The sequence below is a fragment of the Dermacentor albipictus genome, chromosome 2 (genome assembly GCF_038994185.2).
Source record: "Dermacentor albipictus isolate Rhodes 1998 colony chromosome 2, USDA_Dalb.pri_finalv2, whole genome shotgun sequence".
Taxonomy (NCBI): Eukaryota; Metazoa; Arthropoda; class Arachnida; order Ixodida; family Ixodidae; genus Dermacentor; species Dermacentor albipictus.
The window spans coordinates 114857802-114878579 of record NC_091822.1 but is presented as its reverse complement, the minus strand read 5'-3'; the positions used below and the strand labels follow the sequence as shown (position 1 = coordinate 114878579).

Sequence of the window (20778 nt, the reverse complement as noted above, 5' to 3'; positions counted from 1 at the left end):
CAAGCACAAGCACGCCTGCCTTTCTTTTCCTCCATATTTTACTATATGAGCCATCCAACCGCAAGGCGGGATGCCACCATTTTGCGAAGTATTTTTTACTCAGAAGTGATGAGCCTTAAGTTCTTTTACGCCTTGTTATAGTAAAACAAAAACTTTAATGTATCAGCATGGGCACTGGAAATCAATTTGGTCTTCTTGCAAAGCCTTGACGTCAAATTCCTTTTGTTTCTGTGCGCATGCGTACACGTGCTGTTTTATGGATAACGACCATACTCTCATTTCATCTACGGCAGTCACTGAAAACTTCATTCATTTCACAGAAATAGCGAGATGAGTTCTCCTTAGTCCCCATGAGTTCACCCCATAAGCAGCGTCTCAAGTTGGTATAACGATTGTTGTTGAACTTGCTTCCCTGAGCCCAGCAGCCGAATGTTCTAACTACTTGACGATGGGCTACCTTGTGACCCAAGTTCTCGGGAAAGGCGCGGACATTACAGAGACAGTTATATAGAGAGATGGCCCAAACTGGGCGAAATCTTCCGGTGCTGCCCTGGAAGTCTTTGTGCTGCTGTAAGGGGGAGAGGTCCGTACTAATGTACAAGTTTTTATGCCAACTAGGTAGATTACTACTGTCAATCACCCCACCACCACATGCCCAAATGTTCTCGCTTATTTCGACACTGGCGAGATCCTCGTAACTATTTAGGTTACGCCTGGCATGTCACAATAACCTCACGCACCTCAAAGGTGCACGAGTTGACCGACGGAAAACCAACGGTGTGAGAAGCTCGAAATCATATGCCCGTTTCATTGCAACAATGGACACCGCTCATGTCACCAATGGGAGGCATACCGCTGCTTTGACTCTGCGAAGCCAATTCAGTGCAGCATTATGGTGATTCGAATTGACTACGTTATTTTTGCAGTCAGACATACCACTCGTCCCTGGCGTTGCTGGAAACAGTCTAACATTATATTCACGGGCAACACACACGCTGTTGATAGCTAGAAATCATGCTGGCAGCTCTGTAGGCGTGCAGTGTGAACCGTGTGAATTGCAGTGTGAACCGTTCATAGGATCGCCACTTTACCTACGCACACCACATTGTTCTTGACTAACAGCAACTTGATTACCAGACATTGGTGCATACGCTTATGCGAGTGTAATAGACATTAAGCGTGAAGATCAAACTACATAATAGTTTCACGTGGCGCTGAGAATTTCTAACGGTTGTCTGCTTTTTTTTATGTTTGGCATCGTCGAAATCCCCGATTGAGTTGCGACGCCTGCCACGCCGCCAGCGGTGCTCTTCATCAAGCCAGTGTTGACAGACGTCTGGCAGATACTGAGGCGTAGTTTCTGCAGCACAGAAGGAGTTGCTGCACATGATGTGTCGCACAAGCATGTCGCCCGAGCGTAACATTAGAAGCATTCAAGTTTTACAGGAAGTTGTTTGGGTACAACACCTTCAGTACGCTCAACCTTGTTATTGTTTTCAATTCCTTGCCCTCTCTGTAGAGAGTGCATTGTCTTTCTAAAATTTGTTAACCCTCAGCTAGAACCCTCACAGAGTTTTCCTGCGCTCATTATAGAGTAATAGGTGGCTATACACAACCCTTCTGCCATAAATATGGGACTGCTAAGCATCTTTCAACACTGCCACTGAATGACAAAAATTCACCTAACCTGTCGTTGAATTTTATTAATTGTTGAATCAGTACAACAACTGCTTGAAGTTGAGAGTATGACGGAAGCCCGTCTGGTCGGGATGATGCATACATAAAAGGAAGAGGTCTGGACACCGACCAAAAATGGTTTAAAAGAGTTATTTACGTTTCGGCTCCCCCACGGGAGCCTTGTTCACAATGAAAGAAGCGGCAGAGCTGGCGCCCCTTTTTATGTGCGTCTCAAAACATGATTAAGGCCCCTGGCATACATGAGCGGCAGATTGCCTTCGTTGCGATTAAGAGTGTGGGCCGTGGTTTGGATGATTAGGGACTCAAGATAAAGACGTGAAGAATGATTTTATTCCTTGGCAATCACACGAGATTTCTCCCAGTTAATCTTATTTGATGTGGCTGCCCAGTGTTCGGCCAAGGCATTGGATGCAACGCGTAGTTTCTGGACGTCATTCATGTGTTGCTTAAGTCTTGTTTTGAAGTTGCCGGTTTCACCGACGTAGACATACCTACAGTCCGCACACGGAATGACATTCACCACGCCTGGGAACTTCTCCTTTTCCAAAGGGTCTTTCGCATGCACGAGTTCGTGTCTATGTTTCCGGGAGGGCACGTGCGCAGCCTGCACGTCATATGACCACAGGACGCGTGCAAAAGTCTTGCTAATGCCGGGGACGTACGGAATCGAAGCCCGTCTTTTGGGGGGTCCAGGCTTGGTGGGTGCTGTGCGAGCCAGCAGGCACCCTACTGAGTCAATGACGTACTCAGGGTATCCACAAGCCATCAATTCCCTCCGCACAAGTGCATTGTCCGCCATGTGGTCTTCCGCTGTTGTGCACACGTTTTTTGCCCGACAGAGAAGACAGCCGACAAGAGACCTCTTTTGCGAAACAGGGTGCACCGATCTGTAGTTCAGGTAGTGGCCCGTGTGAGCGTGCTTCCTAAACACGTTGAATAACAGGTTTGGCCCATCTCGCTGCACAAGGGTGTCCAGGAACGGGAGTTGCCCTTCAGATTCCACTTCAACGGGGAACTTGATTGCTGCTCGTATATTGTTTAGGTAAGCTGTGAAAGGGTCAAGGTTTTTCCTTTGCAAAATACTGAAAGAGTCGTCGACATATCTGAGGAAGACTTTAGGTGCCGGTGTAAACGAGGACAACGTTTGAGCTTCGATAGCCTCCATTGTCAGGTTAGCTACTGTGACCGAATTCGACGCAACCATTGCTGCTCCGTGTACTTGCCGATAAAATTCCTTCTGAAACGTGAAATACGTCTTTGATAGGCAAAATTTTAGTAGCCTACCTAGGTCATGCACACCGATGGGGGATCTGTCAGGCAACGTCGGGTCTCCGTCAAGGTCGGCAGCGCAAACTTCCACGGTCATGTCTATTGGTACGCTTGTAAACAGTGAGACCACGTCAAAAGAAACTAAGACTTCATCTGGGTAGACGCTTGTCCCTTTAACCTTTTCAATGAAGTCGTACGTGTTGCGTATGTGCGTGGCACGTTTTCCAGCGAGTGCCGAAATGATTCTGTGAAGAAAATTTGACAGCTTGTGGAGCGGCGAGCGTGTGAAGTCCGCAATGGGGCGCAGGGGAACATCGGGCTTGTGCACTTTCGGTAGGCCGTATATTGCTGGAGGAGATCCATTGTGGCAAATCAGTCTGTAGTACAACTGCTTGTGCTGAGGCGGCACCATACGGAAGACGTCGGCGAGCAGTTTCTGCAGATCCCTCTGAAGCTTGGGTTTCGGGTCTCTTGCGAAGCTGGCGTACGTGTGAACGTCACTCAATAGCAAGCACATTTTTTCGATGTATTTGCTCCTGTCTAGAAGGACGGTAGCGATCCCCTTGTGGGCGGCAAGTACGACAATATCCAGATTCTCCTGCAGCCTCTTGACGGCATCACGTTCTTGCTTGCACAAGGTGTCCACGGCGGGTTGGGCGTGCAACTTCGACAATACGTTTACAACGCGTGGGCGAGCCTTGTCACGGTGGGATTGGTCGACCAAGTTCACAGTGCGCTCAGCGGCGCATATTACTTTCTTCGTGTCCGTTGCAGGTGCCGTGTTGAAGTTGAGACCGAGACTTAGAACTGCCATTTCGTAGCCGTCAGGCTGGTATGAGGACACGTTGCACACAGAGTTCTTGGGGGCACTTGGCGGACGTGCTGTGCGGCACTGCTTCAGCCTTTCGAATTTCCTGTCGTGGCATTGCTCATCTTTCCGAGTGCGAAGATTGGCTTGAAAAGTTGCATGCAGTTGTATGCGCGCCATCTCATCTGGGCAGTGATTCTCGAGACGCCGCCGAGAAAAGAAAGCATCATTCCTAAGTCTTCGTACTTGGTCCCTGCAGTCCACGATCCTCGCTTGCAACAGATGCCGTTCTGCCTTGGAAACCACGCTTAGTCCAAATCTCGTCGACACGGGTCTGTGAAGACGTAGCGAGCGCGGGATCAAACGCTGGGACTTGCAGGCAAGGTTGAACGTCAGATGCCCATTGAATGCCAGAATGCGCGTAGTCAGTGAGACGAACCGGCGAATTTCAGTGATCACTTGCTGGCCGTACACCTGTCGCAAATGGATGAAGTGAGTATGACGGAAGCCCGTCTGGTCGGTATGATACATACTTAGAAGGAAGAGGTCTGGACACCGACCAAAAATGGTTTAATAGAGTTATTTATGTTTCGCAAACAACTGTTTCGTCGAAACTGTGACGCAAACTGGAATTGAACTTAATGACGTAGTTTTTTTTTTCTTCTAATCACTTACTACTTAGAGTGAACATTACCGTTTCATAACCTAGTAAATTCTGCGTAGTTCACGCTCCATAATGTTCTGCATTTTACTCGGCACGTAGAATGTGTCGCGCCTTGAAATGTCAATATCGTCTATTGTCTTCATGAGTAAAGCACTAAGCTCTCTCACGCATCTCTTCATATATTTCCCGTTATTATTAGCGTCGTAAGGATTGAAGTAGACGCTTGGGTGTAGAAATTAGGAAGGAACAGCGCCAACTAAGACGATCACAAGAGGGGAGAACGACACAGGACAAGCGCCAACTTCATCTAACTCATCTCTAAGTTGGCGCTGTTCCTTCCTAATTCAAGTATGCACCATCTAGCCCAAATGAATGTTCTCCTGAACTATGTTTCGAAAACACAGGGCCCTTTCTTAGCTGAATTTTCGATGAATAAAGTTAGATGAAGTTGGCGCTTGCCCTGTGTCGTTCTCCCCTCTTGTGATCGTCTTAGTTGGCGCTGTTCCTTCCTAATTCAACTATGCACCATCTAGCCCAAATGAATGTTCTCCTGAAGGGTGTAGAAAGAGGGGGTCTTCACTGATGTGGCTGATCGGCCTGCTCTGCTTCAGTTTCCCAAACCACGTGCATCTCAGATTGCCGCGAATTGGCTTGCGGTTTTGCGTCTGGCTTGAGCTTCCCAAAACCCAATCAAAAGTACAAGTCATTACGGCATGATAAGCCAGGGTTACGGCAATATGCAATTGTCAAATAATCGTGAAATCCATCTAAAGAAGATAATCAAAACCAACCTTAAAAATGTTTCCTGGGATATTGACGCATGCTTTCTGTACTCCTTGATTACGCAAAGCCGCTATGACTGCTGGTATCGCCTATGGTTCACACGGCATTTCAGAATCTATAAAATCCATTTTGGGAGTCTCGTAGTGCTGTGCGGATTTCCAATTTACTTGATAGATGACGCAGATGCAGTAATTTACGTAATAACGTTTTCTGAAACCCACCTGTCCTTTTGGATGAATGAGGCCCAGTGTTGCCTTGGTTCTGTTGGAAAACAGCTTGGTGAGTATTTTATACGACACTGTCAAGCAAACTAATGGGTCCATAATGCTTCAATTATTTCCCCTCACGCTTGCTTTCGATTAGTATAACGTTGGCTTTTTCCAACTGTTTAGTAGACAAGAAGTCGTTAAGAATTTGGTATAAAGAATCGCAAGGTTTGAAAGCATAATATCGCTTTCATTTTTGCATAAACGCACCGTTATTTCATTTCTCCTGGCACTTTTACAGCGAAGCCATTAAGGGCTAGTTCCTCCAGGATCGTGCCAAGATGTCGGCACAAAACTCGAGACTTCTCATCCGGCATCCGTGTCAGACGCCGCCTGCGTTCGTGCCGTCGAGTACGCGCCGTCATTGACGCGGCCCTACTGGACTAAAACGTCGTTACGTGAGCCGATCCCGAAGATAGTGCAATACCGGGCCGACCCCCCGCGGAGGTGAAGCAGGCGTTAAGCATTCTCTGTACGTGCGCCGATCACGAAGATAGTGCAATGCCGGGCCGACCAGCCGCTCGGCTGCCGTTCGCCATTAAGGGGCCCACATACAGAGCTTCGCTGGTCATGCTTCTTCACTGAGTGGAAGTGCACTGAGTTTTTGTCTTGACAAATCCTTCTACCCTAATCCCTAGCTATGCCTCTGTATCCTCGCCTTAACTACTTTCAGTCAAGGTTGCGTGGCTACTCTGGATGCTGTACAGGTTAGTATATAAGTTCGCTGCTGTGTTTGCTAAATCGTCGAAATCGCTTTCCTCATTACCCTTCCTGTTTATATTGCCACGGGGATAAGAATAGCCAAAAGGGATAGGAAACTGTATTTAGAAAATATTTGCAGAGACAGGCGGCTGCAGGCTAGATGGCATAACAACAACACGAGCGCTACCCTTCTTCCGTGCTCGGCAGGATGCGTGCTTATGTGCACGGGTATAGCGCGTAACATAGAACTCCCGCCGGCGATAGCGAGTTCTCGGCACTTAAGGAGCAGTAGGATCGCGTCTGGCAACATAAGGCTTAAGTCGGGAGACGTGCACAATATCAGTGGCGGACGCGGCAGAGAATCGACTGTCCAATGCTCGGCAGGATACGTGCTTCAGTGCGCGGGAATAGCACGTAACAATATTTTACTACATCAATATGGTTCTTTCTTATCCCAAATTTCCTGCTCACTGATTTATTGTGACACCCAGTTCATACTGTTTCCTCAATTTTTTGGACGTCACGTTTTCGAATATCACTTACTTTCTTGGTTATCAAATTTGATAATTCAGTGAATTCCATCTGATCTCTTGAGTTACTTTCATGCATTGTCCTTTCTCGAGGCCCTTTGTTATTTGCGAAAGCTTCCCTAATTGTGGCTTCGGTGCCTTACCGCGAACTCAACTTCAGGTTTTGAAATCAGTTGAGATGTGGGTTCACTGTATACCTCTACGCTATCTTCATTTTCCTAGCAGAGTGTGATTGTAGGCGAGTTGGTGATTTATGATTATGGGAAGTTACGACGAGCATAACACGGGACCTTCTTCTAGTCTCGTGATCTGCCTGCGTTAACTTCCGAAACTCTTAAACAATGAATTTCCCTGCTGTAATTCAGCATATATATTTCTTGTGGGTGCCAGTCATTGTCAGTAATCAGGTTCACACCTTGCCCAGAAAGTGCTCTTGACCAGACTGCGCCTTTAGTTTATCCTGTTTTCTCTTAACCAATACACGTGATTCTCTCTACAGCCCGAGATAAATCTTAGACATCACTTACTTGTGATCACCGGCATTTACGTTAGCTAGTAGCTCTACATTCTGCACAATGCTAGGGGCTGAACTTCGTATGAAATCTATGGCATTTTTTTTATTTTCGATATATATATATATATATATATATATATATGGCGACCAAGAATCGTGACAGGGCTTGCAGCGCCCCCTCCCCACAACTCTAGAACTAATTGGTACGACACTGATGCCGACTGCATAGCCTTTAGTGCTTGCAACAGTTGTGCCCATGTTTTTGTGTCCCTCGGTGGCAGAACACATGCTCGAACTCGATCTACATCTGCAGTGAATTTACTTAACGCCGCAATGCTATGGCTTTCCCGGGGCTGAATATTATTTGGACAAAAAATTGTCTTTTTTTGCCATCACTGACATCGTCACACCAAATGCAGAAAGGGAAGGCGTTTCTAATATTGTGCTAAAATAATTACTTATCATCTGACAAAAAAGGCTACAATGCAATCGTTCTTGTAGAAACTATGTGCCTTAACAGACTTGAGCAATCTAACTTACAGTATGGCATATTGTACGAGTCCGAGCTACAACAAATTTGACGTATTTATTTCTCCTCGGCCACGAAGTGCGCACGAACTTGTGATCATTTAAATATTCAATTATTCCCTCTCTACGGGGTGTGATCAACTCAATGCATTTTCTTTTTATAGAATATCTTTTTCTCGTTAGGTGAAGGCAAGCGTTCAGTTCCTGACATAAACTATTTCTTGCCTCTACCAGCTACTGGAGGATCACAAGAAAGTTAGTTTTCAAAACAGTAATTTACACGACTCAAATGAGAATCTCTACTTACCTTTCCTTTGGGTGCAGAATTCAAGCCGTATAATCAATATATAAAACTTACTAGCATGCACACAGCGTCGGCTCACGGAGTTTTGAGATTATTACGATGATGTGCGTTTTTTTTTTCAATAGTCATTTCGCCGCACGAAGAAGCCTGGCTGCTGCTTAAGTCAATCGTGGTGATTTCTCGCTGATGTGCACGTCTCGCTGAGCGTCAGCACCTGCGCACTACGGGAACAGCTTCGACTGAATTCTCTGAAAGCATCAGGCATGATTGTTATTCATCCCCTCGGATTCACACCAAACCGCACATCAGTGTGAGAGATGTCGTCCGGGTACAAATGGATCTCGGGCAAGCGTGCTGCCAGCGTTAACTGTCCCATCTTTCGCATTCACGTCTTGTTCTCCAAGCACATGGTCTCTATCCCTTGAAACTACATCTTGGCGATGTGCCATTCCTTACATATTGATTTTCCTCTCTTCGCAGTATATCGCATCTGCTATTTCACTTTCTTTACTTGAACCCTTACGACGAAAAAAAAATATCTTCGGTCACACTTTCGCGTTCATTACTGCACTGATGCTTCCTGTCTCTGAACTGTAGCGTGGCCTAGCATTACAGCACGCCTCAATCATTTTTTTATTTATCAATTCCTTGAGATCTCTCACTAGCGTCCTCGCCGAAGGCAAGGTGTGATGCTTCACAACAGTTGGCCAATGTGCACATTCTCAGCGTACCCGGGTTTCATGCCTTTAAGGAGACGGGCGGAAGAACAAATCATTCCAAACGTATTTAGCTTTTTTCCCCCTATGAAGCATTTTTTATACTTTTCCACTAGAAGGCGCCGTGCAGGAAGAACTTTTCGTATAAAAGAGTGCGCGAGCAGAGCTCATTCAGCAGTTCTTGAATTGGATTCTTGAATATTGAAGCACAGCTTGCTATTATCGCCTGAGTATAGAGAAGCTGCTCATAAATTTTTCGGGCAAAAGTGAATTATGGAAATATACACGCGAACAGCCGATTGTTGATTCCTTGCTTCAATAGCTAGCATATCTTATTATATTACGAAAAATTAGTTGAGAAAAAGTGGAGCGGGAACGTTGCCTTCAATTTTCGTGCACATTAAACATCAGGATATAGGTTGAACAGCACATTAGAGCCTTAAGTGGTTCCAGGCAAACGTTGCACACCTGTACCCTGCTTTTCGAATTATTCATAATAGGTGAAACCACAGCCTTATAGTTTATGACCACAATGTTTTTAATAGATTGGGCGAGTGCTTTAGATCATATATTCTTGGAAAGTAACATGGGCCTGTTACGACTTTGCACCGCTGCCACCACTATTACGACTTTGAGGTGGTCCCGTAGCACTCGTCACCCGTTTCGTGACAGAGCGTTGGTAGCGAAGAGTCCGAGTCAGGCGTCGGTGAGAATAACGAAAGGGACTTTATACATTATATACAGGTCATTATACAGGACAAGATCGGATCGGCACGGGAGTCGAGAGCCCACAGCAAACGCGACTGTTCCCGCATGGCGACGTCCGGCGAGACTACAACGCGTGACACATCTCACTCCACTCGAGAGCGGCACTCAGCTCCCGGTGGGTCGGCGGATCCGGTTTTTCAGGCGGCTCGTCGCGGCTTATAATGCCCCGAGAAACCATTGTCCCTCAAACGGCTCAATACAAAGCCAGCACTCGACGGTCGCCCGAGAGGTCCAACCAGCGACCGCGCTGGCCACCCGGTTTAAAATTGCCGCCCGCGGTGACCTCCAGGCAAAAGGAGATACGGCGCCGGGCTGTCTAGCACTTGGTTGCACGTTTGGACATGTCGCTTGCCGATGCTTCTCCGCAGGACACCGCTGCCTGACGGCTCAGCATCTTGACTTGTCCAGGGAGAATTAGGGCGCTGTCCCTTTCGGCACAGACCCGGGTTTGTCCAAAGGGCGCTCGCAGGATAAATTCTGCATCTTGTACATTCGGAATCCGTGCTGGTGGTAATGGCACAACAGCATCCCCGCCATCAGATAAGGCGCCGGGAAGACGAGCTGCCTCCACGTGGCTCGGATGCCAGGCGCACACGTTCGGCAGGCTCGTCGAAGTTCATGTCCAGTGTCTGGACGCCAGGTAACTTCCGTGCCCAGGTCCCACTCTCCAGGACAGGAGCTCTACTCACCGCGTTGTCACCACGGCACCTCGACCAGCTCCGCTCGGGTCGTTCCTAAGCCCTTGCTTCTCGCCACTGGTCCCGGTTGGTCGTTCTGCAGCTTGCAAAACCGACCGGCAAAAGGCAACACCCAACACGAACAAGTGCCCTCTGTCTCCCGTCAAACACCAGACAAGGTCATAGTCGAAATCAACCAAACTAAATTGCTATCCCTCTTTTTTTAAAAAAAAATTAAATTATGGGGTTTTACGTGCCAAAACCACTTTCTGATTATGAGGCACGCCGTAGTGGAGGACTCCGGAAATTTCGACCACCTGGGTTTCTTTAACGTGCACCTAAATCTAAGTACACGGGTGTTTTCGCATTTCGCCCCCATCGAAATGCGGCCGCCGTGGCCGGGATTCGATCCCACGACCTCGTGCTCAGCAGCCTAACACCATAGCTACTGAGCAACCGCCGCGGGCTATCCCTCTTTTTGCTGCCGCTGCAACAAGAGGCAGGTGTAGGATCTGGTAGACAAGGCTCAAACAACCAGTTTTCAAATTAACAACACATCAAAATATCAGGCACAATTGATAATCAGCAATAATAATGACAAATAGAATGGTCCCCCTTGAAATCACTTGGACCGAAAACATACTACTGAGGAAGCAAATGAGGTGATTGATTTTTCCCGGTGATATTTTCGCGGAATCAGAAGCTGCTTATATTTGCGACCCTGCTTATCTGTGTAGCGGCGGTACAATACGCCAGATTCCTTGCAAAATGAAACCCTCTTTTTTTCACTCCGCGTTAGACGCTCTTCCTCAGATCGGCTAGTGAACAGTCTTCCTGTTGCTCGCGAATCAGAGTTTCCCTTTCAACTGCAGCCTGCTCCTGCCAGCTGACGGAAACCGGAGCGAGTGTGGAGCCCGCGTTGCCTAACTGCGGCGTCGCGTCCATATCCAGGCTAGCACTGCACGTGTCACTCCCACTCACTCCAGCCTCCACGCTCTGCCTCTCCTGTGCCTGCTCGGCACTTAAGTTACCTTGATCGGTCCGTGCGCCGCACTGCTGTTCGCTCACCGACGCAAAGTCAAGTTCCCTCGACAGCGGGCACGCTTTGGATCGCGTGAGGGCCATGTACGCCACGTCGGCAAAGAATGATTTGCCCTGATCCTTCAGCAGCTGCTCCAAGCTATTTGAGAAGAGGTAGGGAAAGTGCTCCGGGAGAGCGGCAGACACAGCGTCTTCTGTGTTAAGTTTCCCAAAGTCTCCTTCAATGATAACCGTTGCGATCGGTAAGCAGACACTCTCCTCCTCGGCCACTTGCCGTATCCTAGCGCACTCTCCCGTAAAATCACTCGAGGAGACGAAAGACAGGTGGACAACGTCCATAGTTGCTGCAGAGTTCCGAAGTGCATGGCACTTTTTACCGTTTACCTTAATTTCCTGCACATAGGGCTCCAATAGTCGTATGTCATTGAGTTTTCTGTATTGTCGCAAAAGCAATTTTCTCTTGGCAGTTCGCAGCGATGTGCCCTTACTTTCTGCAATTGTAGCAGGTTAACGGTTTCCGTTTTTCAAAAGAACGCGTCGTATCGTTTCGCTGTTTAGGACCATCGCTATCATTCTGCGATGCATTTTCTCCTTTCCTTACAGTTTCTTTGGTAAGGCACTCGTCTTCCCGAAACTCGCGACGCGTGATTTCCTTCCGTTCGTGGGGCTACCCGGAAAACCCATCTCTCCTATCTGCTTTTTCTACGCGCAGTGCCTTGCTGTGCAAGCTGCGGCGGGTGTTATACTCTTCCGCTAACTCTGCTCCCTTGTTTAGCTTAACCTCCTTTAGCCTATGTTGCAGCCAGAGCCTGACATCATCAATGCAACAGTAGAACTGCTCCAACGTGATGCATTCGACGATTTTGTCGTGGTCGTCGTAAAGCTCTTCGCCCTTCAGCCATTCCACCAGGTCGGCTTTTAGACGAAAAGCGAAGTCAACATTTGACTCCCTGCCCTTTTTTGCATACCGGAACCTCTGCCGGAAAGCATCGGGCGACAATTTGTACTTCCGCAGAAGCGCTTCCTTCATATCACTGTAGCTTTCGAACGCCTCTTTCGATAAGCAAGTTACTACGTATGATGCCTCCCCAGGAAGCAACGCTAACAGATTCTGTGCCCAGAGGGATCGCTCAATGCTATGCCGTTCGCACACGTGCTCAAATTTCACGAGGTATTTGGCCATATCCTTTCCGACGACAAAGGGTGGAAGTTGATCGCGTATTCTTGGAACGTTAGAAGTGAGACTAGGCGCCCGCGAGCTTTTTCGGGTCTCCAACTCTTTAATTTTAGGCTCGTGCTCATGACGCTCTCTCTTTTCCTCCTTTTCCCGACGTACATTGATATCCGCCAAGGCCTCTTCGGCTTCCTCAGCCATTACGTCCCCAGTCCTCATGACCTCATGGATCGCATTCTTTCTTTTGGTTGAGACCAACTCAATGCCCAACTCCTCACAAATTTGGAGAAGTCCCTTGACCTTGTACTTCTCCATCATTCACACTGTCCGCCTGCTGTTTACCTTTCTTGAACATACCTGCCGTACGCTACTATAACGCTACTAGTAAGACAACCGCAAGTATTTCACACACTGCCCTGTTTACCCCCTCAGCATCCCCTGCTTTTCAAAACACTCTCACTAGGCTTGAAACACACAAGGTTAACACAATGCAACACCAAATCCTTCCCTAAGCTACTATAACCTGTGTCAGAGAAAGTCTGGTGTTTGAGGTAAACTTCAGGCACTCACCGCTCCGATGTAGCCGATGCCGGTCAATCCCGTAGCTACCATCCACGGTTACGACTTTGAGGTGGTCCCGTAGAGCTAGTCACCCGTTTCGAGACAGAGCGTTGGTAGCGAAGACTCCGAGTCAGGCGTCGGTGAGAATAACGAAAGGGACTTCATACATTATATACAGGTCATTATACAGGACAAGATCGGATCGGCACGGGGGCCGAGAGCTCACACCAAACCCGACTGTTCCCGCACAGCGACGTCCGGCGAGATTACAACGCGTGACACATCTCACTCCACTCGAGAGCGGCACTCAGCTCCCGGTGGGTCGGCGGATCCGGTTTTTCAGGCGGCTCGTCGCGGCTTATAATGCCCCGAGAAACCATTGTCGCTCAAACGGCTCAATACAAAGCCAGCACTCGACGGTCGCCCGAGAGGTCCAACCAGCGACCGCGCTGGCCACCCGGTTTAAAATTGCCGCCCGCGGTCACCTCCAGGCAAAAGGAGGTATGGCGCCGGGCTGTCTAGCACTTTGTTGCACGTTCGGACATGTCGCTCACTGGCGCTTCTCCGCAGAGCACCGATGCCTGACGGCTCAGCATCTTGACTTGTCAAGGGAGAATTAGGGTGTTGTCCCTTTCGGCGCAGCCCCGGGTTTGTCCAAAGGGTGCTCGCAGGATAAATTCTGCATCTTGTAGATTAGGAATCCGGGCTGGTGGTAATGGCACAACAGGCCTTGTACTTTTATCCCACTTTTTCTTATATCAAATATACAAGGGTGCGCATCATACCTATACTAAACCACATTATGCAGCGATAAGTAATCCTAAAAAAAGACAGCACCCTCACAAAAAATGCTCATGAATTTCCAGATCCGTGCCTGCGTCCTCTTGGCTCTTGCCACCAGTGCTTTCGCTGGCTACGCCGGTTATGGCATCGGTTACGGCCATGGCTACGGTCTTGGCTACGGCTACGGTGGGCTCGGATACGGCTATGGCCTCGGCTACGCCGGCTACGCTCCAGCTGTGCACACTGTCGCTCACGCTGCCCCTGCCGTCGCCACCGTCACTCACGCCGAAGTCGCCACTTACGCTGCTGCTCGTGTTGTTGCCGCTGCTCCAGCCGTGACCAGGGTTGCTACCATCTACCGCGCCACAGTCACCACTTACGCCGCTGCTCCAGCGGTTGCCACCTACGCTGCTGCTCCAGTTGCCGCCTACTATGCCGCCCCAGCTATTGTCACTTATGGCGCTGCTCCAGCTGTCGCAACCTACGCCGCTGCTCCAGCTGTCACCAAGGTTGCTACCACCTACCGCGCCCCAGCTGTTGCCACCGTTGCTCACGCTCCAGTCGCCAGCTACGCTGTGGCCGCCCCAGCCGTGGCCACCTACGCTGCTGCTCCAGCTGTTTTCACCACCACCGTCCACCACGCCCCGGCTGTGGCCACTGTAGCCCACGCTGCTCCAGCTGTCGCTGCCTACCACGCCGCTCCAGTGTACAACTACGGTGTCGGAACTGTTGGTTACGGCGTCGGCCACTACGGCTACGGTCACGGCCTCCTCGGCTACGGCCTGAACTACGGCTATGGTCTTGGCTCCCCCTACCGCTACGGTGCCCTTATCCGCAAGAAGTAGTGTGAGTAGATAATTTAGTTATTGTTTTTTAAGTATATTCGTTTTGATTTAGTCTGTTCTCCTTTTCTTCAATGCCCCCGAAGGGCCAGCGTTGTTTAGACACTGCAGCGTTGTATTGTTGACATCTACTTAGTGCGTAAACCTGAATTTCCATCGTAGACAATAACGGCACCATGTGAGAATAAAATAAGAAGAAAGACAGGAGAGTCATGCAACTTGAACATTGTGTGAGTTATGTCATAGCGGATCCTAACTGGATTTCCTTTCTTTCTGCTCTTTGCAGAGACCATCCACCTGCAATTTATCTGAAGATCAAGAAGAGTAGTTACAGTCATCCAGTTCACTTTTCCACCTCCTGCCGTAATGGATGCAAGCGAAAAAAATTCGTCTGCACCACAAGCACTATCTCGCTTGCAGTTCTGTTCCCGTTCGTTTCACCATATGAGCGCTAGCACAAGTATACTTGCAAGGAGCAGTTTCGCATACAGCCTCTGGCTGGGAATGCTAAGCGTGAAGTTGTTCCGCGTTCTTTTTTTTTGGGGGGGGGGGGGAGGAGGGCAGCACAACCACCTTGTATCACCATGGCACTAAATTATTTTTTTTTTAGTTTACAGCACAATGGTTTGAGGCAGCATGACTTGTTTGACGACGTATCGCTCAACCATTTCATACATAGAAAGGCGATCCTCATGCCATTAACGATGGTGTCGTAGCACCAAATTTGCCGCACACCAATAGCGAGTAATGCTTTCGGTAGTTCCAATGAAAAAAAACATTTATGTTACTAAAATTGGCGTTCTCAGCCCTGCGCTTTTTCAGAAATCGTTATTTCATTTACCCCAATAATGACAGGGAACTGCCAGCATTAGTGTGTACGTATGACGATGACATTTGCATTTCGGCTTCCAGAATATGACGCTCACAGCCACGCTCGATTGTACAGTGTGATGCTGCTGCTATGTCGAAGTTCTTCCGCCATCATGGTTAGGAAGAGGCAAATACAAAACTGATATTGCTTGCTTTGATTCACAAGCCGATGATGTCATATCCGACTGCTTTCGACGGTGCCCTGTTATCATACGCCAGCTACTGCAGATTCATTCCTATAATCATCGGCCACGACATTGCTTCGTCTAAATATGTGACGATATGTCAGGAAAACATTAACTGCCTCGTACGTGTTCTTAAATAGGTATAAAGACTGAAATGGATCTGTCTTAGCGATCTCTGCTCCAGCTGTGCCAGGCGTTATTTGTAAATCACATGTGATATAGCTCACCAGTATTTAAGGAAGTCGGATCTTCGTGCTTACGTAACCGAGAAATTCACTTAGCCGAGGCGTTATGCGTATGCCTAGTTGTGCCACACGGCACGTAAAATAAAGACAGAACCGCGGAAAAAGGGGTCTACACCGTTAGCTGGGTAACCCTTAGTATAGGTGCACAAATTCGCATTTATAAGGTACATTGTAACTAATATATTATAAGTTACATTGTAACTAATACAAAATATAAGGTACATTGTAACCAATATAAAATAAAAGGTACATTGTTACCCTTGAAAAATATGCAGCTTTAGAGGTTACGCTGTAGTCCTTTATTTTCTAAAAGCAAATGTAACCTCTAAAGGATGTGTAAATTTAGGGGTTACTTCAGTAACTTATACGGATATTTTCTTTTTGATTGCATTCTATTTTTATAGCCAAACTAGAAAATTTGCACTGTTCCACTACAAGATATTGCCATCTCGAATTGGGGCGATATTGTCATGCCTGCCAGCTGGCTATCTTCTCACCTCAGATTATAGTTATGCTGGTGTTTAAATTGTGGGACTATAAAAGAAGAGACTTTCACTGTCAATGCATTTCATTAAAGCTTTAAAGAGAGCATGTAGTTTGCTCGGATTGGTATCGACCCAAACATTTTTCTTTCAGTCCCATAATTCAAACTTCTACATGACCATCTGTGGCGAAAAGAAATCAGAGGCAACTGACAGGCATCACAATGTTGGCCCCATTCGAGATGCAGAACATTTTGAATCATGACGCCATGATAGATTTTATAGGTTAGATATAACAATACAGTGCAATCACAATAAAGATATCTGAATAAATAGCCGAAGAAACCCCTAAATTTAACATAGCCTTTGGGGGACAGTTCCTGCTTGACTGCTAATATAACTCAGCTGTAAGTTGGAGGACCTTCTGTTCGTCTCTGGATCCTCGAAAGCCACTTTCTAGGATCTGGCAGGTAGTACGAAGCCTTCGTGCCCCTCCTCAGCAGAAACATCCTTTCCGCGCTCTAGCACTTCACCAATGTCTGACGGAAGTGCAGGTTGCCGAAGACTTCTGTAAGAGAGTAACCCGTACCGATGTTTCAGCATGTCCAACATTGGATCGACCCGTGCTACCTCCTAAAGATGATCGTCTTGACCTTCCTTTCACGATGCCGGAATTGGAAGCTGCACTTGCTGCGTCTAGACGATCTTCTGCCCCTGGACCTGACGGTATTTCGTATACTGCTCTGTGCCACCTTGGGATGGAAGGTCGGAAAGTCCTGCTGTCATACTATAACGCCACGTGGTCATCCAGTACAGTCCCGAAGCAGTGGAAAACCAGCCGTTTGGTGGCCCTCCTTAAGCCAGGAAAATCGCCTTACGAAATGTCATCTTACCGTCCAGTAGCTTTAGCTAGCTGTGTCGGTAAGATGATGGAACGGATGGTACTCACTAGACTAGAATGGTTCATGGAAAAGAATGAGCTTTATCCTGAAATGATGACCGGATTTAGACGTGGCCGGTCTGCAATAGATGGGGTCATTGATCTCGTGTCCACGATCGAACACGAAAAAAAGCGCCACCGACTTGTAGGAGCAGTTTTCTTAGACATAAAAGGGGCTTATGACAATGTACTGCACGAAGCCATTCTTGATGCCCTCAGTAATTTAGGCATCGGCGGCCGTCTCTACATGTGGATTGCAAATTACCTAGATGGTCGTACAGTCTTCATGTCCACGAATGCTGGTGAAACGACAAGACACGCTGTGGTCCGTGGAGTGCCTCAAGGAGGAGTTCTCAGCCCGACTCTTTTCAATGTTGCCCTTATTGGCCTTGCGGAAATAATTCCTGATACAGTACGCATCAGTACCTACGCAGACGACATATGCATATGGGCATCCGCAGTCACGCGACCACAAATTCGTGCCAGATTGCAGCGAGCTGTTTCTTTAACGTCTCAGTACCTGCAGTGCCAAGGACTGCAACTGGCCCCAGACAAGTGCGCTGCGATAGCGTTCACACGGAAGCTCATGTGTTGGTATCCAATTATGATCAATGGAAATGCCATCCCATATGTAACCCACCACAAATACCTCGGCGTTGTCATTGACCGCGGTGTTTCATGGTCGAAACATGTGGCAATGTTAAAGAAAAAATTAACTGGGCTTGCTCAAGTTTTTCGCTTTCTGGCCGGTATGAAATGGGGCCCATCTGAGCATTCGCTACTCCGGCTGTACCAGGCTCTCTACGTCGGATACATTCGGTATAGCCTGCCAGTTTTATCAAGTATGAGCCCGTCATGTTTGCGTACGCTGGAAAGTGCCCAGGCGCAGATGCTGAAAACATGTCTCGGTGTTCCACGTTGCACCTCAACCTACGGAACAATTGAGGAGGCTCGCGTCACCCCTTTACCTGTCTATCTACGATGCGAACCTCTTCGAGTATTCCTGCGATTGCTTTGCCGTCATGGACGTCATCCCTTATCGAAACTACCCGATACACGGCCGGACTCCACTTTTTCAAGAGCCGTTAAATGCCAAGCATCTGCCATACCAGCATACTTTGCCCCGGCTGACCTTCCACATATGCCCCCATGGGTAATGTCCAAATTACCGGTACGTCTATCTATTCCCGGAATTTCTAAAAAATCGCGAATACCTACCGTGGGCCTCAGACACTTATCACTGGAATATATGTCGAAAGAATATGACTCCTCGGTGAGCGTGTATACAGACGGCTCGGTCTCGTCGTATGCGTCTGGTGCGGCTTTCGTCGTGCCTGCGCATCAGGTCATTCGACGGTTTCGTCTGCATAACAAGACGACTACAACATCTACGGAATTAGTGGCAATAAGAGAGGCCCTTCAATATATTGTGCGACAGCCTCCTCAAATATGGACAGTTTTCAGTGACGCAAAATCGGCTCTTCAACTACTTAGAGTGGTGTTGAAAGAAAGCGCTTATAGAGTGTTGGCTCTTCAAACTGCCGAGCTCTACACTTTAGCGCAAGAAAACGGCCACCACATCACATTTCAGTGGATCCCTAGTCACTGTGGTATACAGGGCAACGAACTGGCCGACGCCGAAGCAAAGAAAGCACTCGAAGAACGAGAGTCGCTGCTTTCAATTCCTTTTTCAAGAGCGGACGCCAACTGTCTCCTCTCCAGTGTCATCCGAAAATTTACAGCACAGCACTGGGACAATCCGGATAATCGCCACAGACGACTCCAGAGATTGGACCCCACCATGAATTTTAGGCTACCACCAAAAACTCAACGAAGCTGTGCCAGTCTTCTGCACAGACTAAGGCTGGGGGTAGCGTTTACGCGCGGATACGTGCACCTCATGCGACGCACCGAGTCTCCACACTGTGAGGTGTGCAATGTGACTGAAACTATAGGTCATGTGCTTTGTGACTGCCCTAAGTTTGTGGAAGAGCGTGATAGGTTGGTCAAGGACCTTACGCGTCTCGACAGCGCACCGTTGTCGGAGGATGTTATTTTAGGCTCTTGGCCAGACGCTCAGTCTAGTTTCAAGGCCATCAAGGCATTACTGAACTTTTTAAAAATTACGGGCCTAGACTGCAGACTTTGAGCATGCCCAACTGCTTGCCATATGTTCTACATCTTCTTTCTATCGTCATCGTCACCCATCATGCACCTCTTTCTTCCCTCTTTCTTTCCCTCTTCCCCTTCCCCCAATGCCGAGTAGCTGGCTAGAGGAATATACCTCAGGCCGACCTCTCGGCATTTCGTGTCATTAAACTTCTTTCTCTTTTTCTTCAGCTGTAAGTTTCTAACATATACTGCCTCTAAGTTAATGTCCCTCTAAAATATGTGGAAGCCAAAAATACCTTCAGTACCTAGAGTATTACATACTTGTGCAGAAAAGCCACTATTTATTAAAAATCCATCTTCCAAAGACACAAAATTACTTGAAGTACACTCAATGAAGAAAAACACTTGGGGAAGCAACATATGCATGAGTATTGTAGATTGGCCATAATTTAGTTCAGGTGAGCAAAAGCATACTGCAAAGCGCTGCTGGCAATAATATTGTGACAATGAGTTGTTTTAATGTAGTTGAAGGCAATGTCATTATTTCACTTCCTAACTATGCACCTAGCCTTTGTAATAAGCTGTTCCGTTTAATGTTCTATGAATGTTCTCGAAAAATAAGTTGGAGTACTCTCAGGTACGAAATTCTTTATTACAAGTTTTTTGTTCAACAAGGTCTGATACAAAAATACCATCCATGAGGCCTCCCATATACAGTCATTGAAGCACAACTATGTGAAATGACAAACATCAGAATTGATGCTACTTAATAACTGCAATACTAGATTTCTGCACAGCACAGAGCTATATACCGATCTCCTCACTGAGCAAAGGGCAAATAGAGTGCATTACATTTTGCAAAACAACCATCTACGTGGGTGAATTAAATGCTTAAGCTATGTTTATAAGAAAGTCTGAGGCCTATGAATACACAAATGAAATAAAATTAACCAGCCTTCACCACAAGGGAGAGGAACAGATGACTAGAGCAAGTAAATGCACTGCTTGTGACTAGAAGTAAACAATGTATGACGTCAAAAAAACAGCTGCTTATGGTGTAAGCCTCTCCCACCTTTGGAGCTAACCAACCGCATTGAAGTAAATTCCACACTATGTTGTTTTTTTCTTTCACGTCAGAGTTGGTGAAAAACATGGAAAGCAGCGCGAACAGCACTACTCCCTAGATTGCATTTTTACTGCTTAGGAGCGCAAAGAGACGTTTCAGACGGGTAGAAAGCAGTCCTTTCACTAGCTTGTCTCCTGGCAGCACAACTTCTTGCACGAGAGCAAGTATTTGGTAAAATGCAAATGGATAT

At 47.5% G+C, this 20778-nt stretch overlaps 2 protein-coding genes across 2 annotated transcripts; one reads left to right on the top strand and one right to left on the bottom strand.

The window, feature by feature from the left end:
* Window positions 1-2026: 2026 nt before the first annotated feature.
* Window positions 2027-4306, bottom strand: LOC139055770 (uncharacterized). Its single transcript, XM_070533310.1, has one exon. The coding sequence runs from the start codon at window positions 4304-4306 to the stop codon at window positions 2027-2029; it is 2280 nt and encodes a 759-aa protein (XP_070389411.1).
* Window positions 4307-13851: 9545 nt separating this feature from the next.
* Window positions 13852-15005, top strand: LOC135910980 (cuticle protein 16.5-like). Its single transcript, XM_070533309.1, has 2 exons — window positions 13852-14632; window positions 14915-15005. Exon 1 carries the CDS (start codon window positions 13852-13854, stop codon window positions 14629-14631), a length of 780 nt encoding a protein of 259 aa, XP_070389410.1. The 3' UTR covers window position 14632; window positions 14915-15005.
* Window positions 15006-20778: the final 5773 nt, after the last annotated feature.